Source organism: Podarcis muralis, chromosome 16, assembly GCF_964188315.1.
Source record: "Podarcis muralis chromosome 16, rPodMur119.hap1.1, whole genome shotgun sequence".
Taxonomy (NCBI): Eukaryota; Metazoa; Chordata; class Lepidosauria; order Squamata; family Lacertidae; genus Podarcis; species Podarcis muralis.
In genome coordinates this window covers 16,327,316-16,353,380 of record NC_135670.1, presented here as the reverse complement: position 1 = coordinate 16,353,380, position 26,065 = coordinate 16,327,316, and the positions used below count along the sequence as shown (strand labels likewise).

General features: G+C 46.4%; 2 protein-coding genes across 5 annotated transcripts in view; both read left to right on the top strand.

Moving 5' to 3' along the window:
* Window positions 1-26,065, top strand: part of F11R (F11 receptor) — a 313,105-nt gene that overhangs the window by 282,059 nt on the left and 4,981 nt on the right. The window lies entirely within an intron of this gene.
* The window catches only part of ARHGEF2 (Rho/Rac guanine nucleotide exchange factor 2), a 112,552-nt gene continuing 88,071 nt past the window's right edge, over window positions 1,585-26,065 (top strand). The window contains exons 1-4 of one of the 4 annotated variants that reach the window (XM_077920314.1): window positions 1,585-1,808; window positions 13,410-13,826; window positions 19,551-19,898; window positions 25,374-25,545. In XM_077920314.1, coding sequence (XP_077776440.1) covers window positions 19,609-19,898; window positions 25,374-25,545 — 462 coding nt within the window. In that variant the 5' untranslated portion in view covers window positions 1,585-1,808; window positions 13,410-13,826; window positions 19,551-19,608. Of the gene's footprint in view, window positions 1,809-13,403; window positions 13,827-19,550; window positions 19,899-25,373; window positions 25,546-25,953; window positions 26,044-26,065 lie in introns of those variants that run through there. The other 3 variants (XM_028708964.2, XM_028708966.2, XM_028708967.2) reach the window with 3 other exon arrangements.

Genomic DNA, 26,065 nt, shown 5'->3' with positions numbered 1-26,065 from the left:
AAAAGGTTGCTGACCCCTGCTCTAATCACTACACCACACTGCCTCTAAGCATGCAATTCAACAGTGCATGCTTAGACCTGTGCCTAAGGGTAAACATGAAGGAACAACCTCTGCATGTACCTTGAAGCATTCTGTTCTCACACCCTTTTTTTTAAAAAAAGGAGAAGCAATCTGTACGTGCTCAGGGTTTTTTTTTTTTTTTTAAATTGATTTATTATATTTCTATGCTGCTTTTCATTCTCGTGAATTGCAAAACAGCTTACAAACAAGAAATAACAATACAGTAATGTAATCTCTGGGGTAGCTCAGCTGGTGGAGCATGAGATTCTTCATCTCAGGGTCTTGGTTCTGAGCCCCACCTTGGGCAAAAAATTCCTGCATTCCAGGCGGTTGGACTAGATTACTCATGTGGTCCCTTCCAACTTCACAATTACAGTGGTACCTCGGGTTACATACGCTTCAGGTTACATACGCTTCAGGTTACAAACTCTGCTAACCCAGAAATAGTGCTTCAGGTTAAGAACTTTGCTTCAGGATGAGAACAGAAATTGTGCTCCGGCGGCGTGGCAGCAGCAGGAGGCCCCATTAGCTAAAGTGGTGCTTCAGGTTAAGAACAGTTTCAGGTTAAAAACAGACCTCCAGAACGAATTAAGTACTTAACCTGAGGTACCACTGTATATGATTCTGTATGATAATTATAAGATACTGCAAATACAACATAAACTGCATAGAATAATTAGCAAATCGTCAGTAAATTATTAAATTTGTATAATCACCCTTCACCCGAGGATCATGACACAAAGCAACAAAAAAGGGAAAGCAAAGTACATATTTTTATTTTTTTTAAAGGCACATGTGTTGTGCATATGCAGATGGGAGGTCTGGAGGAAGGGGGGCAGATTAGTCTAATAGATGCTAATAACAGCCTCTTGTTTCCTTTCAAGAGGAAAGGTGCATGTTCAAATACTGTACACTTTATTCTTCATTCCTTTTTTTTTAAAAGCTAATTGGAAGACCCTCAAGGACTATAAAATAGGGTAAATGAACTACAGTGGTTAGATTAGGCCACAAATATGTTTATGATGATGCAATATTAGTTATTATTTACATAAGGTTATTTAGACGAATGAAAACGGAAAAAATATCTGGTCTCTGCCCCTAAGGCGCATACACTGGAGCAAATTGGGTGGTAATAGAAACAATAGGTTCTCCCCATTTGAGATTAAGATTGATTTGGATTTCTTGGGCTCCATCTCTATCTCCTCTATAAGGTACGCATGATTTGTGCGCTGTCCCCTTTAAGTTATGAGTGCCTCTGTTTCTCAAGCTCAGAGAGGACCTTTTTCTTCTGGCTTCCCATCTCATTGGCAGGTCCCGGGGCGCATATAAAACCCTGGAGAATTGGCATGGCGGGGGTGGGGGTGGGGAGAGATGGACCCTAACCTGTTTGCAGGAGGAAGCGCAAGTTTCCCCCTCGGGGCTGTGGCTGCAAAGAGCCCTCGGGCGGAAGGAAGGGCAAAGGGTTAACTCCGAGGAGGATCTAAACGCAGGGCGGCTGTTCCTGGTTTATTTGGTGTCAGGAGAGGAGGAGGCTGGAGCAGAGAAGAGGAAGAAAGGGAAAAGGCTGGGAAGCAGCCCTCAAGCCGGGAGGTGCAAAAGGTGGCTTTTGGTTCTGCCCAGGGACACCTGATATCCTGGTTAATTTCACCCTTGTCTACCCCCCTGAAAGGCCAGCGCAGAAGCAACACTGGGGGGAAACTGAGGAATTGAGCTGATGGGAGACTGGCTTCCTCCCTCTTCTGCAAAAGGTACGTTTTGTGGGGGCTTGTTTGTTTGATTTTGCCTTCTCCCTCCCTTATTATAAATGGGTTTCAGGTGGTGATGCTCTCTTGTTCTCTTGGCAGCAAAACAAAGTTTAATTATTATTATTATTGGGGGGGGGGGGCGACCACAGAGATGCCAGAAGTTTGAGGGTGGCCCGGAGTTATAGCTTCTGACCTTCCTGGATTGGAAGCTTTTGCTCCTTAAGATCAGCCATGCAGGGCTGGTTGGAGCAAAGGCACTCTGCACGTGCCCAGAGGTCTTTTTGATGACAGCTTCGTGGGGGTTTGCTTCAGTCCTGACTCTCAGCACCAAGGCTCAGCTCTAGAGCATGTGGAAAAGGATGGTTGTGTCTCTCTGAGTATGGGCAGAGTTCTTTTCACAGAGTGAGGTGTGCCTTCAGTCTCTAATGAGAGATGTAGGTCATGCAATGCGAGGCTGAGGTAGGCAGTACCTGAATATGAGTTTGGAAAGATTTTATGTTGGTTTGTGGGTCTGTGATTATTATTTTTTTAAACTGGTTCTTTGGCAACGTTCCTGATTTGTTATTGTCGGAGGTTTGTTGTGGTTGCTTAAAAAGCTTCCTTCTGAGCTGTTCTCCTGTCTTCAAGATTTTCACCTAGTTACTTCCTCTCTAACCTTTACCCTGTGCCTTGGGACTGCAAAGCAGAGTTTGCATCCTGTTGGCTTTTGGAAATAAGCTGATGCCTCCTTGGAGAGCCTCAGAGTGGGATCACGGATATGCCAGCTTGCTGTGGAGGGAAATGCACTCTGCACATGTTAAGGGGCACCCTCTACTATCCTCCACACTGATGCTGAAGATAATCTGCTTTCTTTCCCCAAGGCAGGTGGTGGTGGTGGGGAGAGAAATAGGAAAGCTTTAGGGTATTTGATACGAGGCAAGCCTAAAGAATCAGGCTTGATTCCATTGGTTCATTTAAAGACTTTTGTGCTACTTTTCATAACTCAGTCGCTCTCGCAAGTGGTGTACAAATTCCAGAATGAACGTAAGGACATTTGAGACAGTCACCCTTGATAAATTAATTCAAACATGGCAGTTAATAAAAGTCACATGAAAGATGGAGCAAGCTTGTTTTCTGCTGCTCCAGGGGGTAGGACGTGAACAATGGATTCAAATAACAGGAAAGGAGATTCCAGCTAGAAGTTAGGAAGAACTTTCTGATGGCGAGAGCTGTTTGACAGACTCTCTTGGAAGGTGGAGGGCTCTCTCCTACAATGGAGGTTTCTAACCAGCGGGTTGGACTAGATGACCCCCAGAGTCCCTTCCATGTCTGCAATTCCATAAGAACAGGTGCTGTACTAGATGGGCTATTAGCCTGACCCAGCAGGCTCCTCTTATGTTCCTATATGCTGCAACTGCATATAGCATCCTGTGAGGGACAGGTAGCCATCCAGCCATATTTCCAACTACTACAGTACTACTACTGTGGTCTAAATCGCTGAGCCTCTTGGGCTTGCCGATCAGAAGGTTGGCGGTTTGAATCCGCACATGGGGCGAGCTCCTGTTGGTCTGTCCCAGCTCCTGCCAACCTAGCAGTTCGAAAGCACGCCAGGGCAAGTAGATAAATAGGTACCGCTGTGACGGGAAGGTAAATGGTGTTTCCGTGCGCTCTGACTTCTGTCACGGTGTCCCGTTGCGCCAGAAGCGGTTTAGTCATGCTGGCCACATGACCCAGAAAGCTGTCTGTGGAAAAACGCTGGCTCCCTCAGCCTTGAAAGTGAGATGAGCACCACAAACCCATAGTCGGCTTTGACTGGACTTAACCATTCAGGGGTCCTTTACCTTTACTTTACTTTACTTTACTACTAATACTACTCATTCTTTTATTTATATGCCACCCATCTGACTGGCTTGCCTCAGCCAGTCTGGGAGGCTTCCAGCAAAATATAAAAACACCGTAAAGCATCAAACATTAAAAAAAAACAACTTCCCTATACAAGGCTGCCTTCAGGTGTCTTCTAAAAGCTATATAGTTATTTATATCCTTGTCATGGAGGGTGTTCCACAGGCGCCCCACCCATGTAGTCACCAAAGAAACTCCCAAATCCAAGTAGCTTTTGCGGTTAGGAATCTTCTCCTCAGGTTGATCTGAAATCTGCTTCCCGGCAATTTCTGCCCACTGGGTCTCCTCCCGGCTTCTGGATCAACAGAGAGCAGGTCTCCTCCCCCTTTTGCATGACCCAGGTCTCTAGGTAGTTGAAGGCGAGCTACTTTGCCTACCCTCATCTCCTCTTCCCCTACCCCAGGCAAATATTTCAGCGTTTCCTCCCTTAGGATGGGGTTTTCCAGTTGCCTCTGCTACTGTTTGCCATTTTAAAATTCTGCCCTGCTGGAGAGTTCTGTTTAAACTGAAGGTTTGGCTCTTCCGGTGTTAAGAGATATTGGCCTATGAGAGATTTTGCCCTTTCATTTTCATTTTTTATTTTATAGGCTGTGCACATATTAGATTAGCTGTTGCTTGAAGATAATCCCGGGGGTGCAAATTTAGAGCACTGGGGTTCCCTTCTTGAGGATTTCCAGTTTTGAATAAAAAAGCAAGGCTGAGGTCAGGGCACCGCTTTACACCATTTTGTGGCTCCTCTGGTGAATGGTTTTACTCTGTTGTGTGGGCATAAGCTGAGGGCAGAAAGAGCAGCCCTCGCAGCAAATCACACTTGGGGACATTTGAGGTTCATGCTTCTCCTATTCTGATTTGAATCTGGACCTCATTTGCTTACTAATGGGGGGAAATGTTTCCCTGCGAAAGACCTTTAGAAATGGAAATCTGGTTGCTTGGGCAACTGAGGGCCTTGTTCTCCACAGCTAAGTGGGTCCACTTTCCTGTGGGGTTCGCCCCCTGGTGAATTTTTCGCATTCTCCTTGAATGATCCTTGGGAATAAGAATAACCACCTCCATGTTGCCTCCAAGGATGGCTTTGTCTGGCGGTAAAACAAAGTTATTATTAAAAACCACATCCGCTGCTCCTAGAGGTCTTAAGACAAGAGATTTAGAGTTGCCACACAATTATAATGGCTGGCTGTGTTTTTGACACACTTCGTTTTACCCGTACAGTTCAATATTTATTTATTTATTTATTTCTTAAAAATTCTATACTTCTTGATTGTAAAAATAACCCCCAAAAACTCAAAGTGGTTTACAAAAAAACTGCCCATAAAACTGTCAATAGGAAAAATTTAACAACAATAATCCAAAACTTCCAAAAAGCTAAAATAGCAAGAGGCCAAAAACAGATTAAAACTAAACTTTTGTTTAGGATTGTCTAAGCAAAAACGTTTTTAGCTGGCGCCGAAATGAGTAGAGTTTTCTATTGGAGAGGGAGCCATACCATCTGTTTTAGAATCAGAGGATTGGAAGGGGCCCTGAGGGTCATCTAGTCCAACCCCCTGCAATGCAAGAATCACAGCTAAAGAATCTCTGACAGACGGTCATCCAACCTCTATTTGAAAACCTCCAATGAGGGAGAGTCCACCACCTCTCGAGGGTGTCTGTTCCACTGTTGAAAAGCTCCTGCCACCGTAACACTCTTCCTCATGTTTAGTCAAAATTTCGTTTCTTCTAATTTGAATCCATTGGTTTGAGTTCTTCCCTCTGAAGTAGCAGAACACAAACTCGCTTTTTCTTCCATGGGACAGCCCTGCAGATATCTGATGGCGGCTATCATATCACCTGTCTTGCATGAAGCAAGTCCCCAGGTTGGATTCTGGCACTGCCAATTGACATAGGGGTTGCCATATGTCTGGAATTTCCCGGACATAGCCGCAAACAGTGTCCGGGCAGAAATCACTGAAATCTTCAGTAAAATAGCTCAAAAACTTCATTTGCAAGAAAAACTTTGGCAAAAAAAAAACACACAAAAAGAGCTACTGATGGGAAATACCTTTTTGTATGTGGGAGAAAATTTTTGATGAGATGGGCCCGTAGCCTGGCTCTGTATAAAGCAGTGTGATAGATAGTGTGGCATTGTTTTGGCATTGTTCATAAAAACAAAGAGGAGAGATTTGTTCTTAAAATCTGCATATGTTGACTTATATGTACCGAGGCAAACTTAAACAGGGCTACTGTATAATAAATCCCAGGAAGGGAAGAAGTCTGGGGCCTGCCTGGCTGCTCAGTTTGCCATCCAGGTGCTGCCGCCTCTATATGGGCAATGCCAAGGCTACCCCTCTCCACTTCCTGTGGTTCTTGGCCTTTATTTTAAACCACTCGTGGACTGGGCGGGCCTTCAAAGATGGGGCCGCCCCTGTAAAGTACGGTAGGTCAGCACTTCACTCTGTTTGCACGTTCAGCAATAATAAAACAATTAAAATACAGTACTGGCACAGTAGTAAAGACAATATTTAAATGGATCAATACGTTCTTTATTAGTATTTTACAGCAGTATTACCATAGGAGAAAAGTGGGGAGCGTTTGTTGGAAGATCCAGGACGGATAAAAGAAAGCCCTTCCGCATGCAACACAAAGTTGAACTGTGGAACTCTCTTCCACATGAGGCAGCGATGGCCACCAACTTGGTTGGCTTTAAAAGAGAACTGGACAAATTTGTGGAGGAGGGAGCTGTCTGCGGCTGCTAGCCACAACGGCTATGCTCTGCCTCCACGATCAGAGGCAGCAATGCTTCTGAAGACCAGTTGCTGCAAGCAGCAGGAGGGGGGAGGGCTCTTGTGTTCATATCTTGTAAACAGCCTTGTGTATAGCAATGCAGAAAATTGGCATAGCACAAACTGAAAGTGAAATGAAACCTGTGCCCTGTGACCTAAGGTTAGGATCTAAGCCAGGGGTTGCTATCTTTTCAGATATGTTGGCAGCATTGTATTTTTGGGGTGGGTGCCCCCTCCTGTCACTTCTCTCCCCTGGATTAACCTCTCCCTGAAAAACAGAAGGAGAGGAGATGGACACACATACACACACGTGTCACTTTCCCATGGGATTTAGCCAGTAGCATCCAGTAGCATTGTCCATGGAGTTTTCTTGGCAGGGATACTGGAGTGGCTTGCCGGTTCCTGCTCCAGGTGGATCATGTTTGGTCAAAACTCTCCACTATGACCTGTCCATCTTGGGTGGCCCTGCAAGGCATAGCTCATAGTTATTCAAGCCCCTTCGCCACGGCAAGGCAGTGATCCATGAAGGGGTCCATTGAGGGCACAAGGAGAAGAGGGTGACAGAGGATGAGATGGTTGGACAGTGTTCTCGAAGCTACCGGCATGAGTTTGACCCAACTGCAGGAGGCAGTGGTAGACAGGAGTGCCTGGCATGCTCTGGTCCGTGGGGTCACAAAGAGTCGGACACGACTAAATGACTAAACAACAACAACAACAACAACATCCAGTAGCATTCATCTCAGCCATGAAAAGCCCATAGAGCTGAAAGAGGAAGTGGGAAAGAGAGTCACTCTTCCCCACTTCCCCACTTCCTCCTTCAGCTCTGGATGCTTTTTAAAGGGAGGAAAAAGTAGCCCTTTTCACCATCTCATGACTCAGAGGCTTCATGGATGCTGGACCGGACCTCAAGGGTACCACTGTACCCACAGGCGCCATGTTGGGACACAACTGAAAGAGGACAGGCAGGAGATGAGGCAGGGTAATAAGGGGCTGTAATTCCTGTTGCGCATCAGTGGCCTCTTCTCAGTTAATGCAGCACTTGCTGCTGCTGGTTCGAATGGTGTGACCCTGGTGATGTGGTTGCAAAAAAGCCTCTTGATTTCCTGCTCCTTTTTTACTCTGGTAACAATGCGAATAGCCTCCAAAAACTGAGGCGCCGTAGATCATTGGTAGAGCATTTGTCTTGCATGTAGAAGGTTGCTAGGTTCAATCCCCAGCGTCTCCGGGTACGGTTGGAGGGGAGTCCTGCCTGACACCCTGGAGAGCTGCTGCCAGTCAGTGCAGACAATATTGAGCTAGATGGACCAATGGTCTGACTCAGTATGAGGGAGCTTCCTATGCTCTCCTGTATGTTATGCCTCCAGCCAAACCCAGACAGTTTTCTCAAGGTGTGCTTCTTTGGGGGAGGGGGGCGTTGAGCGCTCGCAGTCTACCTGCTGTATGACCCTCACATTAGCTTCCTCTTGTGAGGTAGGGGGGTTAACAGGGCAAAGATTTTAGTTGCAGGGCACAGATCCACACGCCAGCCGTCATAAATGAGCAGAGTGATGAACATCGCGGTGGCATTATGCGTTGATGTTGCAAGGAAGTAGGTGAAGAATGCTTCAGCGATCTGGGGTGGGGAGTGGTGAATGCTGGAGTCTTCCTCCTCTGCCGTCCGTTATCTGCAAGGCCTGGCTTCCATTAATCCTGCCAGTGTTTTGATTTGGATTTTTCAGGCATGATGCATAAGCGTTCAACGGCAATTGCAGTGTCAGGGAGTAACTCTCTCTTACATGTGCATCCGTTGTGTGTGAAGCAATGGAGGAGCAGAGTTTCTGACTGGCTGCTTATCTTTCCGTTCTAAGCCAGCCTTGCAAATTCTTGCCTTGTCACCTGTAGCGTTAGAATCCTGCAAAGGAGAAAACAAGCTGGAAGAGAGCTAGTTTTATTCCCTCCTTTTCTGGCCGGTGGTGTGCCACAAATAACTAGCATAGTTGCATCTGGCCTCCTGGACTTGTGGGGCACCTCCCCTGCATTCTAGATTACGCCTACGTTATCCAGGGTATAAACAGGAAACAGTTGCTTGATTCTATCGAGAGCAGTGTTTTAGCCTCACACAACAACCCTGTGAGGTAGGCTAGGTTGGGAAATTATGACCACCCAGGACCAAGTCAAGTCATTTCTCGAACCTTGATTTCCTGCATCCAAGCACAATACAGACGCGGCTAGCATATCAAGCTGCCACAAGTCAGGAGTGAGCCAAGCCCCACAAACAATGAGTAAAAGCAGCACCTATGAGCCTGGAAACTAAAAAAAAACAAACAAAACCCTGATGATAATTTTATTTTATTTATCCACCCTTCCAGGGTGAGTCACAACAATTTATAAGAGCTGTTCAGCAGTGGAATTGGACTCTTTTGAAATGTGGTGGGGTGGGCTCTCCTTCAGTGAAGGTTTTTAACCAGGTCTTGGTTGGCCTTCTGTCAGATATTCTTTAGCCGTGAGTCCTGCATTGCAGGGGGTTGGACTAGATGACCCTCAGGGTCCCTCCTGACTCTACAATTGTGTGATTCTAAGGCTTTCTCCTTCCTTATCTCTGAATTCCACTCACCATCCTCTTTCAATATTGTTGTTCTTTCTTTTGACATTCCTTGAGCCTAGGCTTCAAGAGTTATTTACATTCCGGCAGAAGTGAGAGTTTTATTATGTACTTTTCCTCCTCTTGCCTGGCACATTTCTCTCCCCCCTCTTCCCCCCCCCCCGACCCCCTTTTTTGTATTGTAACACAGATTTCTTGACCACCTCTACCTCTTGCAGGAGATGGGCGGGCTGGTTTGGTCAGACCTGCTGTTGGTTTCTTAATTATTTTCTTGTTGCGTTGAATTTGTCTGGAAGGCTAATGAAAGCTCAGGGACCATTGCGTCTGATCGTTGGTGATCAATGTGTCCCATTAGAAGAATAGAATTGTAGATCTGGAAGGACCCCATTAGATTTTCTCAAGCCCAGGCAGTGTGTGGCTCCAATGATTTGGGATTTACAGTCCCTCTGATACACCATAAACACACACACACACACCAAGGGTAATTCTTTCCCCCTGAGGCAAATATCTCAATTACCCTCCAGGATCAGAGGCAATATTTCTCCAAGTTTCAGTTGCTGAGTTCCAGAAGCTTGCAGGCTCCTGAGAAGCACCTGGCTGGCCACTTTCTAAAAAGGGTGCTAGGCTGTGATGGAGCTGGGCTTTGCTTATCATTTTATGCCCCGGGTGGCGCTGTGGGTAAAACCTCAGTGCCTAGGACTTGCCGATCGTATGGTCGGCGGTTCGAATCCCCGTGGCGGGGTGAGCTCCCATCTTTCGGTCCCAGCTCCTGCCCACCTAGCAGTTCGAAAGCACCCCCGGGTGCAAGTAGATAAATAGGTACCGCTTTCTAGCGGGAAGGTAAACGGCGTTTCCGTGTGCTGTGCTGGTGATGGCTTGCCAGAGCAGCTTTGTCACGCTGGCCACGTGACCCGGAAGTGTCTCCGGACAGCGCTGGCCCCCGGCCTCTTAAGTGAGATGGGCGCACAACCCTAGAGTCGGACACAACTGGCCTGTATGGGCAGGGGTACCTTTACCTTTTACCTTCCTTTGAGGCATGCCTAGTTGTCATTAGGGCGAGTGCCAACCGTTTGAAACCAGTTCTGCTGTTGTGGTTTCCTTCCAAGACCCTCAAGGATGACACTCTTGCCGTGGTTCTCTTTTTACTGGAGGTCCTTAACCCAGCAGTTCTCAGCCACCGGGCTCAGAAAAAGTCACCAATTAGTTAAATAAAGCCACGAGAAGCTCCTGGGTGCCCACCTTCAGGGGGGAGTCTGCCTGCTGCATCTCCGTGTGAGTTGCTGATCTCCCAATCAGCCTTCGCTGGATGGATAATTCTGTGTCTCTGTGCACTGGGAATATGTGGGTCATTCAGTGATTCCTGATTCGGCCTCCTCTGCCGCCACAGAAGACAGGGAGCAGGTGAAAGTCTATGGCTGAGTGGTAGGACACATGCTTTGTGTGCAGAAGGTTCCAGGTTCAATCCCCAGCAGTATTTCCAGGTAGGGATGGGACAGACTCCTGCTTGAATCCTTGGAAAGCTGTTGCAACTCAGAGTACTGAGCTAGATGAACCCAATGGCTTGACTTGCTGTGAAGTGGCTTCAGATGACCCTATGACTACTTATCAGGTCTCTGTATGAGTCACCACCCTGGGGAGTGTCCCTGTCCAATCAGGAGGCAAGTCCAGGTTAGCAGCATGTGTAGACGCACAATAAGTGTGACTTTCCCTTCTCTCCCAGGACTGGCAATTCTTACTCTAAAATGCAAATCTTGAAGGGTGTCTCTTAAATTTCCATACAGAGACTAAAATAGCATTTCAATGATGAGATATTTTGAAGGCAACTCTGGTCTGAAAGCAGCCAAATGTCTCAAAGCGACTTTGAAAAGCCTGGATGTAGCAGGAAAGGCATGGAAGGAAGTATTCTTGTTGGTTGGTTGGGTGGAGAACTAAAATAGCCCGTTATCGTGTATGGCTTTTGCTACAAAGGAATGATAGAAATGTAAAGCGACTGACCAAGAATCATGAGTTCAGCTTGGAACAATCTTAAAACTGTGTTCACTTCTTGGCTGTTTTTGTTGTTGTTGTCAAACTCCTGATTAGATTTTCTTTGCCTCAGTGTGAGCTTAACAGGCCCTTACAAATTTGTTTGGTCGGTGGACAATCATTACTTTATCTATTTTAATATGTTGCCATCCTGCCCTTTCTCTAAGGACAGTGTGATTCCTTCCCTTTCCTCTGTGATCCAGTCAGCAACCCTGTGAGGAGTCCTCTAACAAGCTTTGTAGCCAGGGATTTGAACCCAGGCCTCCCTGGTCCTAGTCCAATACTCTACACTGCACTGGCTACATTTTAGAGGTTTTGCTCTTACATTTTAGAAGCCTAGTTCTTCTCACATGGGGTCCGTACCTGATGCACACTTCTTGGGAGATAAGCCCCCATGAAACCCCAGATGTTTGGGGACTGGCAATTGTACAGCTGTAGGAAAATGCACACTCATTCAGGACATGCCCCCTAGTAAGATCTCTGACTCGATTTGCTTTGTGGGTGATTGTATATCCACTTAAATCGTCCTACAAGTCTGAGGTCATACTTGACACCCAAACAATAAAAAAGGTATGTAAAGCCCCCCACCTCATCCACGTTTAAGTGCATGTGGGAAAATGGATCTGTGTACAATCGAAATGACTCCAGACGTTTGTGTGTGTTTTACTAATTTAATAACACAATAGCTACTTTTGAGATGGTTTAAGTTGATAAAGAAGTGTTAGCCAATCCAGTCTTGTTGTTCGGTTTTAGATTTCCATACAAAGAACAAAACAATAAATCAATGCAAAGCTTAAAAAGCGCATAACATCAGCTGGCACCTCTAGACTGTATTTTGCAGGAAGGATTCAGCCGCTTCCCAGATCTTTGGGATTCCACATTTAAAGTGTCCTAAGCCTGTGTACACACCATTAATTCAAAGCATGTTTAAATTGCATAACTTCCCCGCAGAGAATGCTAGGAACCATAGTTTGTTACGGGTGCTGGAATAGTCACTCTATGATGGGTGTGCAGTACAGGGCAAACAAAAAAACCTCTTGTACCCCCGCTTAGAAAACATGAGACAAGCGGAAAAGTTCTCGGAACTGTGCATTTTAGGCATGGCACAAGCAAGGTGTGGACGAGCTCTCATGGCTTGCTTTTCCTTCCTCAAGCAAAGTTCTTTTTCCCCTATTGCAGAGAGAGATCCAGAGGGATATACTGGCTCTCCCTTCCCCTCTGCCTGCCATTCCCTTCTCCAGGTGCCCAGCCTGGCGGCATGGCTCCGCTTTGTTATGTACACTTGCTGAGGTTCCCATGGAAGCGCTTCCTCCAAAAGTGGTCAGAGTTGACTCCCTTTCCCCTCTCCTCGGTGCTGAGATCACCCCTGCCTTCTGACCTCATACTTCATTATTCAAAGAAAGGATAACACACAACTCTGGAACGCAAAATGATTAACTATGTGTTGTTGTTTTTTGCTTTCTTATCACGCGCCCCTCCTCTCTCCCAGAACACCTTTTCTCTACAGAGCTGGTGCCGGGAGTCAGCATGATGGGGGCCCCTGCCCACGGCCCACCCTCCAGCAAGGCACCCACTGAGGAGAGCCTTCCTGGACCTGCTTCCTCTCTCTGGCACTGCAATTTCCTTGCTCATGGGCTCTCTATCTCGCTGTGTACACCCCAATCATCTGAAGCAAAGCATCCTGGGAACTGTAGTTTGACCCTCACAGATAAACCTTCACCCCATACATTTAAGGTGTCACTTTGAACAGTCATGGCTTTCCCCCAAAGAATCTTGGGTGATATAGCTTGTTAATTGTGCCAAGAGTCTAGGAGACCGATATTCCCCTTACAGAGTTATTGTCAAACCATTCGTCTTCATGAATTTGCCCAGTCCTCTCTTAAAGCCATCCAAGTTGGTGGTCATCACTGCCTCCTGTGGGAGGGAGTTCCACAGTTCTAAAGAAGCCCTGTTCTGATCTCCTGGGAACAACATGCCAAGCTTGCCTTAACTTGGAGCCCCCAATGGGCTCCCAGTTGGACCCCTCTCAACACACGCACACACACTCATCAGTGGTTAGATTATTAGACTAGGACCTGGGAGACGAGGGTTCAAACCCGCACTCAGTCATGAAGCTCACTGGGTGGTGACCTTGGGCCAATCATTGCCTCTCAGCCTAACCTACCTCACAGGGTTGTTGTTGTTGTTGTTGTGAGGATTAAATGAGGATGGGGAGAATCATGGACGTCACTCGGAGCTGCTCGGAGAAAGAGGTGGAATAGAAATACGGCAAAATAATAATAATAATAATAATAATAATAATAATAATAATAATAATAATAATGGCAAGCTCACCTCTCCTTTCTTAATTCTCAGAACCAGGGCCAGGATTGTGGAGGAAGTGGAGAAACGAAGACGTGGATTTTGAGAAGAGGGACTGAGCCGCTTTCTGCCCATCTTCCTTCCTCCTTTAAGCTTCCTTACAGCCAAGAGAACCTGAAATAATAGTACCAAGAGGTTCTCTCCTTGAGAAGATGTCTTCCCTCCTGGCTGCCATGGTCCTCCTCCTCCATATCTGAACCGTGGGGCTCCCTGACCTTCTGGAGGATTTAGTGCTGATGGTGCAGGAGATAAAGGGATAAAGAACAGTTCCCACCGGCTGACTGTGGAAACAGGAAAGAAGCTGAGATCATCCTGTTTCCTTTTCTACCCTGAGCCATCCTAGGGGCAGCTGCAATCCTGCCCACAACTTATCCTAGTACTCTGTGGAAGGCACTGGCGGGGAGAGCAGCACAGCAGGTGAGCAGAGGTGAATTATTTGGGCTTCCTCCTGACGTTGGGGGGTGGGGTGGGGTGGAGTTGGGTAGTTCAGATCTCCTGGAAGATGCAACTATTGTCTCCATCCATGGCCACACCCATACTACATTTAAAGCGGTCTCATGCCTCTTTAAAATAAGTCATGGCTCCCCCACTAGCAATTTCTGGGAACTGTAGTTCATTAAGTGTGCTGGGAATTGTAGCTCTAGTCATGTCCATGCCCTACATTTAAAGCAGTATCATAGCACTTTGAATAGTCATGGCACCCCCCAAAGAACCGTGGGAGCTGTAGTATGTCAAGGGTGCTGAGAGTTGTGTGGAGACCCCTACTCCTCTCAAGGAGCTACAATTCCCAGAGTTCCCTGGGAAAGAGGGACTGATTATTAAACCACTCTAGGAATTGTAGCTCTGGGAAGGGAATGGAGGGAGGGTGTCTCCTAACAACTAAGCACCCTTACCAAACTACAACTCCCAGGGGAAGCCGTGATGGTTTAAAGTGGTATCATAGCGCTTGAAATGTTTGGTGTGTATGTGGTGCTTCATTCAGAAAGGCTAACACTCTGCCCCAAGGAGTCTACAATTTTAATTTTTTTTATGGAGTGGGGGGAGAAGAGGCAAGGGCAACGTTCCATGGAGGCAGGGGAGGTGTCAGTATTGCAAGGGGCTGAGCAGTTGCCCAAGTGTTTAGACCAGCCCTTTCAAACGTGTTGCCTTCCAGCTGTTTTGGACTACAACTCCCATCACCCCCAGTCAGCAGGGCACCACACTGGGGAAGGCTGGTTTAGACATATGTAGGTATAGTTTCATTTTTAACCTTTCTTGCAAGCCTGAGTCCATTCTGCGCTTTGGCCCACCTGACCTTTTCCCCTGCAACTGTTGGCTACTCAACTATGCTACTATCTTTAATCATTTTTGCGTTATCATTTGGTGATTGTTGTGAGTTAATTAAAACTGTTCGGGTTGGGTATCCTGCCTTGTGAGGTCTTTGCCCTAAAATGCAGCCCTAAGAATTCCAATCATTATAAATAAAGGTATAAAGCAATGTATGGTCTATGCAATGTCATGGGCTTGTTTTCCTTGTTGGGAAATTTGCAACTTTTGGGGTGACCCAACAGGTTCTGCCTTGGGCACTACCTTCACCCTTGCCATTCCGACAGGTGCACTCTTGCTAGGCCAGGGGTCTGCAACCTTTAAGACAAAAAGAGCCACTTGGACCCGTTTCCGAAGGGGAAAAAAACTGGGAGCCGCAAAACCATTGCGACATTTAAAGCATGCGCGCCGCTGCCCTCCGATCTGACAGCGGGTGGGAAGGTGATGTCGGGACGGTGCGTGTCTAACACACGCACCGCCCCCATGCGACGTCACAGCCAGTACAGCGCCCGCCACAGTGGGGAGTGTCGGGGCGCACAATGTGCCTCCTCCCCTCGCTAGTATCCGCCCTGGAGCCGCGGCAAAGGTGTAAAAGAGCCACATGCGGCTCCGGAGCCGCGGGTTGCAGACCCCTGTGCTAGGCCCTTGTTGGAGACACAGTTTCTCCAAAACTATGATCACATCTGACCCCAGCTGGGTTAGAAAGCCGTTTAAGTGCAAGATCAAAGCCAAAGGAATGTTTGAGCAGGACTTTATGACGGGCATCTCTTTGCTATACAGATTTGGTGCTATGGCTGCGTTAACAAAAGATGTTTTATTTCTAACAACTCGCCTGACTGCACCCCCCAATCCCAAATCTTCCCAAGTGGAGAAATGCTTAGATGAAGGCTAAAAGCATGAAGCCACGTTCCTTGTCTGGCATCCCCAAGCTTAGTTAGTAAAATACTGGGTCAAGCTAAGCATTCAGGCAATTAGTACTGTAATCAGGCTACCTGAGGAGTGCTTTTAAAAACTTAAAAGCAGCCACAGAGGGTCCCCAATTTGGACTGGGGCATTAGCAGTGGAGGAAGAAGTCTCTGTGACACTTCCCTGGTCTAAATACCTCCCAAAACTCTTAATTCATGTGTAACTCAGACCTTTGTCTCCAGGATCCAATCTGTTTTGGACTACATCTCCCATCAGCCCCTGCCAGCAGTACCAGAAATAAAGTTGTTCATTAAAATGGTGGCATTGGGCTTTGAATATACACTCATGATCCATTAATGCACCATGCTCAGGCTAGATATTTGGCGAGCCTCCAGAATTCCTTGTGCAAAACAGAAAATTAATTTGCAGGATTTTAAGAACATAGGAAGCTGCCTTTTACTGAGTCAAGACCATTGGCCTTTCTTACTCAGTATTGCCTACACTGACTGGCAGCAGCTGTCCAAGGTCTGAGGCAGGAGTCTCTTCTAGCCCTACCTGAAGATGCTGTGGATTGAGGTTGGGGCCTTCTGCAGGCAGGGCAGATGTTCTACCACTGAGCTACGGCCCATATGCAATATGATGTAAATTATACAAAGTTGCTTAGTTTGCAAAACTGAAATTCCAGCTTTTCTTTGCATATCATTTCGTTTTTAAAGCACAGTCATTTAGAGATGAGTTGGTTACAGGTATAAATATTTTTACAACTTCAATTAAATGGTCTACCCATGGGAATTTTAGACCCTTGGAGCTACGGGGAGAGGGTCATGTCATGAAATTCTACTCAGTATTGATCCAGAGCAGATTCCAATGTATAGTTAGCAGAGTAACAACTTAAACATGTTGCAGGATTCCCAAAAATAGACCAAAGGCAATGAATATTTCATCCAGTAGAGCTTTACTGCTACTGAAGGCAAATGAGCATAATGGTCACAAATCCAATACATTCAGGATTGGCACTGTCCATTAGAAATCCAGTTGCAGCGGACTTAACTAACTTATAATAAGTCTAAAATCTTAACACTAAGCATACTACGTGCAGAGCACCACATCAGAAGGGAGAGAGATAGAAAGAAAGAGAAACCCAGGCTCCTTCTGTCCTTACTATTATAGTCAGCATGACCTTGACAGAAGATAAGAAGAAACAGTTTAAACCAGCTGTTCTCAGCTTCTCTGAAGGAATAACCCAAACATCATGAGCCTTCTGCTTGTTTCTTTCTCACAGAGAAGCTTCCAGAACCCTCTTGAATTAATTAGAATAGGAAAGATCAATACTTTCTGCACTAAGAAATGCAAACTGACAGGTTACAGGCTCTGACAGTGGACCCAAGCTCACTCCATTGCTATTTCCTATCCCCCCTCAGAACTATAGTTCCCACTCTGGGAATTGTTAAACCACTCTGGGAATTGTAGCTCAGTGCCCTTACCAAACTACAGTTCCCAGGGGAAACCATGACTGCTTAAAAGCGGTATCGTGTGTGGTGTGAATGTGGCCCGTTTCTGGGCTGCTCTCCCCACCTGCTATGTCGTCCCCTCTGAGGTATCTGCAGGTGCCATCTAAATTGGCGTTTCTTTTTGCCGTCTTACCCGTCTCCCCTTTTAATGCCCCCCATTAACGTTGCACAAACAATGCAGAGGCTCTATGCTGTTCCCCTTGTCTGCCCATCCAGACGCTCAGGCGTCGGCCGCTGGAGACAGAGCCCACTTTTGCCAAAATTCTTCAAAGTTTAATCAGTAACTAAGGCAGCAATGGAGGGGGTGCACTTAAAAGGGGGGGAGCCTCCCCTTCCTCCTTTTTGCTCTCCCATTTGGCTGCCAAAGTAAACAAAAGAAAGTGCAAGGGCATATTTATTTGTTTAGTTGCATTTATATCCCTCCTTCTGCCGAGGAACTCGAGGTGGAATACATGATTATCCCCCTCCCCACAACAACAACAACCCTGTGGGGTAGATTAGGCAAAGAGGCAGTGGCTGGTGGCCCCCAAGCTCAACCAGTCAGCTTCATGGCCAAGTGGGGATTTGAACCCTAGTCTCCCACTGGTCTTTAATATCTTGGAAGAAAGCCTTGCAACTCTAGGCCTGGCTGGTAGTTGTGAGGTAGGCCTGAGTGGCCAATGCCAGGCTGGTGGTGTGTGAGAAACCAGATCCCTTTGGGTTGTTGCTTCAGGAATTAAAATTATTCCTGGCCAGCTTTAGGAATGATAGTGTTGCTGGAACTGGCGGAAATGACCGGCAGAATCCGAGACTAGGGAGAAGAGTCGGTGGAAGAAGATTGGAAGAAATTTAAAGACTATTTACAGAAATATTGCAAAATTAATGAATGTTAGAATGATGTCGGAATGAAGTTAAGTGGTTTTTAGCAGCAATGTTATAAAGGAATATGTAAAAATGGATTGTTAACAGGTGATAATCTAAAGTTATAATAAGATAAAGGATTAAGAAAAAACAAAGAGGGAAAGGATTTGCTGAATTAACTAATTGAACTGGAATACAAAAAAGGGAGGTGTGAGGAGGTCAGGGAAACAAGCAAACGAAAGACAAGATATGGAAAGATTGGTTTGTTTTTAACTGTTTTTATTTTTCTGTACTTTGTATTTTCTTTTTTCTTTTTTTCTTTTTGTAACATTTTGAAACTTTAATAAATATCTTTTTTTTAAAAAAAGGAATGATAGTGTTGCAAAGGTATCTTGGAAAAATATCCATTTATAATGGGGGTCTGGGGCCTATAGCTGTATAGGAGGCATTTGGCCTAGGCACATCCACACCAGACATTTAAAGCACTATGGTGCCACTCTGGCTTCCCCCAAAGAAATGTTGGGTGTTGCAGTTTGTTGAGTGTTGTTAGGAATCCCTTATTCCCTTAAGAAATGTACACTTCCCAGAGTGGCGTAACAAACATATCTGTCTTCCCTGGTAACTGGGAATTGTAGCTCTGTGAGGGGGAATAGGGGCTTTTAAGAACTCTTGGCACCTTTCCCAAACAGCTGCTCCAAAGGCGCCAACTCCTAGGGGCTGAGGCATTTTCGCACCCCGCACCCCAAAATGTATTTTGGGAGATGCCTGCAGGTCCACATTTGGCCCCTGGGCCTGAGGTCCCCCCAAACCTAGTGTAGATTTGATGGTTGGGGTTCTGGGTTCCTCTAGAAATTGCATTCCCGCTTTGACAACACTCAGGTAGGCCTGCAAATAAGTGTGTACGGCCCTGTCCAGACAAGGGAGTGAGACTGGGTTTGCGCCCATTAGCCCTGCCTTTCCACGATGGTTGTGTTTCCTGAACTGTGCTACTGCCTACATAGGTATGAGCCTGTTGATCTGGGTAGGGTCGGCGGGCATGATCCTGGCACCCCCCACCTGCATGTATTGATTCTGCCTGAATAAGGGGCTTGTGAGAGAGTCATCAGGCAGGGCATCTTTACAGAGTTGGATCTTTCCATTTATTTCAGGACCCAAGTGAAATAAATGAGTAACACGTACACACTGCTTGATGGTAAAAAATAAAACAACAACAACCCTCAAAGCAGTTTACAAAAGACTAAAACGATAACGTTATTGGTGCTGAAAACAGCTAAAAACAACTCTTTAAAACCCCCAAAAAGCATCAAGACATTACACTGAAGACGCCTGCCTGATGTCAATTGGCAGGGAGTTCCAAAGTGTGGGTGCCGCCACACTGAAAAGAAAGCCCAATTTCTCACCAATGCAGAACAGGTATTATGTAGCGCCTGTAACAGTGCCAGTTCCATAGATAGAAGTGGTTGAGTGGATTTTGCAGGTAAACTGATACAAGAGTATGTACAAGGGTAATAAAAATGTGTGGTGGTTTTTGCAAGCTGGGCTATGCTCTTTTTTTAACATCAGCACCCTCTTTCTTCAGCCCCCCTTTTCATTCCGCAAAGCCTTTCTGCCTTTTGGATCCACGAGCTCCTTGGGGAATGAGCAGTTCTGCCTCCGAGTTGGTCCTGAGCCCCTGTGAATGCACCCCTTGCCCTTCACGGGTCCAGAAGCGCCGCTGCTTGTCAGCTGTGGAGCCTCCCGCAGGAGGCTGGGAGGAGATGGAAGAGGAAGAAGAGGAGGAGGAGGAGGAGGAAGGTCGATTCCTGGGTGTTAACATGCGCAGGTTGGGCATCCTTGGGAGTTCTGGCCATGCCTACGACTCCTTCCGGAGACACAGCTGGGAGCCAGGGAAAGTGCTTGAGGATGACCCGGATTTTGATCAGCGAAGGTAAACCATATTAATATTATAAATGTAATAGGTCATTCATCTGTCTGTTTGTGGTGAAGGGGAATTTGCCTCCAGGTACTCTGATGTGGGTGGCACTGTGGGTTAAACCACAGAGCCTAGGACTTGCTGATCAGAAGGTCGGCAGTTCGAATCCCTGCAACGGGGTGAGCTCCCGTTGCTCGGTCCCTGCTCCTGCCAACCTAGCAGTTCGAAAGCACGTCAAAGTGCAAGTAGATATATAGCTACCGCTCCAGCGGGAAGGTAAATGGCATTTCAGTGTGCTGCTCTTGTTCACCAGAAGCGGCTTAGTCATGTTGGCCACATGACTCGGAAGCTGTACGCCGGCTCCCTCGGCCAATAAAGCGAGATGAGCGCCGCAACCCCAGAGTCGGTCACGACTGGACCTAATGGTCAGGGGTCCCTTTACCTTACTTTACTCTGACAGGGAAAGGCAACCCCAGAAAGGAATGCACATAGGGCCCCGCAGACCTTAAACCTGCCACTCCCATACAGAATAAGACTTTTTGTGGTAAGAAATGTGATGGGGAGATGCACAGGAAAGTGTGTTAGCAATTACTTGATGCGACAGTCATATAACGTCCCTGCAAACAAATCAGGATGGATGCTCAGTGAGCAACCCACATAATCATCCGAGTATAACCACCCTGCAAATGATCAGGAAGAAAGCTGGGTAAACAGGTAATGTGGAAGCGATCCTAGTGTCCTTTCAAGAGGGTAGATGATGATGATATTTATTTATTTATATCTCAACTTTTCCTCTGACAGGGACTCAAGGCGGCTTTCAGGTAAAATAGAGACCGGGGAGGGGGGGACGGGACAGACAATAATTAAACAACAATTAATCATGGGTAGACTTAAAACTACATATAAGAACTATCAGATAATTGCAATAAAAAACATCACAGCACCAGCCCTTTGCTTAAAAACAGTTCATTTCCAAGAACCTGTTGGAACAGGAAAATCTTCACCTGCTGGCAGAAGGAAAACAAAGAAGGAGCCAGTCTAACTTCTGTAGGAAGGGAGTTTGAAAGCTTAGGAGCAGCTGCTGAGAAGGCCCTCTCCTGTTAGCCCACCAAGCATGCCTCTGAGGGTGATGGGACTGAGAGAAGAGCTCCCCTGAAAAACCTCATTTGTGGGAATAGTCTTTCAGATTCTGCAAGTGATGCCCAGCTTCTTTTTCTGAAGTCATGTGTCCCTTTTTGGTCTTCCCATCAGTCTCTGCTGCTTTTGTTCCTCTTTTATCTCTCCCTCTCAGCAGCCTGTCTTGGAAAACAGCCCTTCCTGATCTATGGTGTCTGGACAAAGCCTTGGCTTCTGGGGCTGCAAATCTGTCGCACTGTTTCTGTAGGAGAGTTTAGGCTCTGTGGTTCTAGCTAGTTCCATGTTCAGGGAGCCTTTGTACTCTTTTAAGAGCTTAAAACAGCTAGGCTGGCAAGGGTGGGGGAGACTGAATTTATCGCAAGGGTGGTGCTAGGGCTTGACCCTGAGTGGAAAACTATGTCAGGTGCTTGTTCAGGCCAGAAGCTGACCTCACTCAGGAAAAGGCGGTCTTTAAGCAGGGCTGAGCATATCAAGGCTTCTACTGGTTGCTCCAGAAGGCAGCAGATAGCAAATGGATTGTGGGCAACACAGGGTGGGTTTTTTTGTAAGTGAAAGAGTAGATCTGGAATAAATTCGGGGTGGGGTAGAAATACAATATGGCATTTTGATACTAATGAGGTCCTGTGGATGCTGAGAGCTGGTGGTTAGAGTATCAGAGTAGGAGCTGGGAGACCAGGGTTCAAATCCCTACTCAGCCACATGAAGCTGCCTGGGTGACCATGGGCCAGTCCCTGCCTCTCAATCTAACCTACCTCATAGGATTGTTGTAGGGATTAAATGAAGAGGGAAAGAACTCTGTATACCACCTTGAGCTCCTAGGAGAAAAAGGTGGGCTATGCAGGCCTATCAATCAATCATTGCCTGCGTGAGGAGCACCCATCTCACAATAAACCCACACCTGGAAGTGCTCTATTCAGTCTCTCTCTCTCTCTCTCTCTCTCTCTCTCTCACACACACACACACACACACACACACACACACACACACTTACTTCAACTACCACTCTTTACTTAGGACAGCTCCTATTTTCTGATCCAGGTTTCTGGAAAATCCCTGCCCCCCTTTTTGCCTTGTTACAAACATCATTGTTTTTCAGGTTTCAGACACTCTGTTAAATATCTTAGTGGAAATACGATGCACCTCAGTTCTTGTGCTCATGTATTTTAGTAGAAGCTCACAAATACAGACTAACTTCAGGTAGGCATTCAATCACATTCCAACAAATTTGCTTGCCCCCGTGATCAAACTTTTTGCAGTAATGAGTGATGAGAAAATAAGTATTGAACAAATGCAATAGAATAATATTGAATAACACTTGCTTTGTCATCTAACCTTCCTGCAAAAAAAATCAGGATTGAATTCTTAAGAAACAGGTCACCTGGGAGTACCCGTGGCTGCTCCTACACAAACCATTTAATATAGAATAGTTGTGGGGTGTCCACACAAAACCGTCATCCAGAACACAGAAAGGCTGCTTTCTTGGCATTCATCCAGATTTGTTTGCGGGGTGATGGTTATGGAACACTGGGCTGCTTATTGAGCACAGTGGTACCTTGGTTTAAGAACAGCTTAGTTTATGAACAACTTGGATTAAGAATGCTGCAAACCCAGAAGTAGGTGTTTTGGTTTGTGAACTTTACCTTGGAAGCAGAACATGTTTTGCTTCCTGTTGAGTATGTTCCATTTGTAAATTGAGTCCCCTGCTGCTATGGGAAAGCATGCCTTGGGTTTAAGAACGGACTTCCGGAACGGATTAAGTTTGTAACCACTGTATTCATTCTCATTTGTGGGGAAGGGTATAAGATGTTGCATCAAGCAATTGTTATTTCACACTGTCTGGTGCATTTTCCTGTGACTTTCCTTACTATGAAAACCTCCAGGTTGCTTTCCGGGGGTGGAGGATGGGTTTGTTGCAAAAGAACACCAAATCCAATTTAATTGTACAGCCTGCAGTGATGACGGCTTAGCTCTGTGCAGATGCTCAAAATAGTTCACTTCTTAAGCTAGCTAGGAAATGCGAAGAAAATGATCCAAACTACTGTAAAATTTGGAAGCTCTTAGGACCCAGCATCATAAAGCAGGCATGTGAGATCTCAGGCTCAGGGTGTGTGGGTGTGTATGCAGATAGAGCCCTCCAGGCCTCTCTGGGTCCTGCCTTTGGGCATGGCCACTCACTGGCTCTGCTGCTCACCTACATCAAGTGCTCTTACCTGGCTGGAATGTGTCCTTGAACTGTGTTAATGCCTCTTGCTTGCCTGCATAGAGAGGTGTGTGTGTGTGTGTACAGAAACTTTGAATAGAATGTACCCTACTGTACACATCTATTGCTCTGCCCACTTCTGACCCTGGCCACATCGGATAGAAGAGGTAAAACATTGAGCCAGTGTGGTGCAGTGGTTAGAGTGTTGGACATGGACCTAGGAGAGACCAGGATTCAAATTTCCACCAGGCCATGAAGCTCACAGGGTGGCCTTCAGCCAGTCACTGCCTTTTGGCTTAACCTACCTTGCAAGATTGTTGTGGGGGATTAAAGGAGGAGGGGGAAACCCACTTTCAGCTCCATGGAGGGAAAAGGTAGGATATAAATGCAATAAATAAGTAAAAGAAACATTGCCATTGTGACTGGTAGCCATTGATACCCTTCTGAATTCTATATGAATTTGTCTGACCTGTTAAAGTTGTCTAAGTTTGCAGCCATCGCTGCACCTTGTGGCAGCAAATCCCCCAGAATTTATGTGCTGTGTGAGTTGGCTTCTTCCACACAGGGGTGCTGTCTCAAGTCTGTTCCCCCCAGCCCCACTCTGTGTATGGAATTGGTACCTGTACCATTTTTCCAGCTATTTTCACTGCTATTCCAACACTTGACTGTAAACTTGCACCTGGAAGCACCTGAACTCTGTGGCATGGAGTGGGGATCTTCCCAAACTCAGCTTGGTTGGATGGTCCCATCCAAACTAGTCTTGGGTTGCCCCCTGCTGGCAGCAAGGTGTTTCCTTGCTAAGATCTATTCCAGACAACCTGTTCATTGAGCATCCTGATTTGTTTGCAGGGAGATTTGAAGACATTGATTCAATCCCTGGCTTCCCCTGGTAGGGCTAGGAATGCCCCCTGCCTGAAAACTCTAGAGAGCCACTGCCATTCAATGTAAGCAGTACCGAGATGGGCCAATTTGTCTGACTCTGTATAAGGCAATTTTTAAAATTAACTTTATCATGTCTTTTTAACTATTCGACCTTGACGTCTGACAAAATGCTGCAGTCAGATTTCTGGCTGGGCTTCCGTTTAACACCTGTGTTTTGAAACAGCTGCTTGTTCGCTTCCAGGCCCAATTAAAGGTGCTCACCTTCGTGTTCAAAACCCTAAACAATTCAGATCCCCCCAAAACTTGAAATACCACCTTCTTCCTTACCATCTTTGGCGCCAAGATTAGCGGATCTTTACCCTGACCTTTGACCCTTGAAATGTATGTTTTAGGGCCCACCTTGTTTCTGTGTTTGTAAGTTGCTTAAAACTGTTTTTAATATTGTGGTTTAATTGTTGTAGCCCACCCTTCACCTTAGGGTGAAGGGGCATATAATAAATTTTTTTATTTTTATTATTTTTATTATTATTATTATTATTATTATTATTATTATTATTATATAACAGAATTAAATAGCATATATTAAAGTATAGCTCCTCTGCCTCTGACTTGAGGACAAACCCACTTGGGATTTCCAGCGCCACCCCCCCCTTGCCTTCCCTTTCTCTGCAAAAAGAGTTGCTTGGAAAGACTGAAACTCTCCCCACTTCTGCAAATGTTTTCAGCGGTGGGGAGCTCTAGAGAAGGAAGTGTGCCTCTACAAGTCAGAAGCAGCTTCTCAAGAGCTTTGGGAAGGTGGTGGGGGGAGAGAGACAAAAATCACATTACGCACAGAAGGGGTTTGGTGGGTTTCTGATGGATGTCAAGTCCAGCAAGCTCTGGTGAGTATAGTGAGTATGGCCATGCACTCATGTGCAGGCCAGCTAGCCAAACCAGTGTGGCATAGAGGATAGTGTGCTGGGCTAAGACCTTGGAGGCCACGGTTCTCGCAGCTGTTTGGCCTCCAAGGTCTTGGCCTAGCACACTATCCTCTATGCCACACTGGTTTGGCTAGCTGGCCTGCACATGAGTGCATGGCAAGTTGGGAAACTGATATCAGGCTGTGAATATGAGCTTGGTGCAACCACTGTTTTAACAGTTGCACCCTCCTATATCTGTGCACTTTTGAAAAATGCTCAGGTTTGAGTCTGCAGTGGGAAGGTCCTTTATAACTGGGTGTGGGTAGCTCAACATGGGATCACATTTAAGCTCTTGATTGGCTTCCTTTCCAGCATGAGTATGAAAGGGCTAGCCCACGAGGAAGTTGACTCCTCCACTGAGCAACTGGACGGACATCCTCAGAGCCAAAGGGATCCCCGCCGAGCTCCTATCATCCGTAGCAACGATGAGACGGAGTCCATGCTCTTTCAGGATGAAGAGGAGGATGACCAGGAATTCTCTCAGGTACGGATGTTTGTTTAGATTTTTTATTCCCACTTTCCAGACCCCCCCAAAAGGTCATTTTGTTAAAATTCAGGATGCAAAATGTTGGTGGAAGACGCTGTAAGTAGATGTCTGGCTTACAGATGAAAAAGGTCAAGAAACAAAAGGGTCATATTAGACAGAAGGAAGTTTCAGGAGGGATTGATTTGATCATGCTAGAATGAGGCAGCAAGATGTTGACAGTCATTTGGATCTCTCCTTCAGGGCCAGGTTGATTTTCCCTTGCAGGGGTGGAGGCAGTGCAGTGGCTCAGTGGCCCTTGCTCCTCCAGCCAAGGTTAGAGGCCAGAGTGACTCTCCCCTTTGGCTGTTGCAGTCTCTGGGCAGCTGGCAGTTGGAACAGAATTTCCAACTGCTCTGGCTGTTGGCTGGGGCCCTAGGAGCTGGTGGAGGAGGTTGGAGCCTGTCCTGATACACCTGTGTGAGAGAGAGAGGCCCTCCTGACCCATTTAGCTCACAGGTATCCATGTCAATGAAAGAAT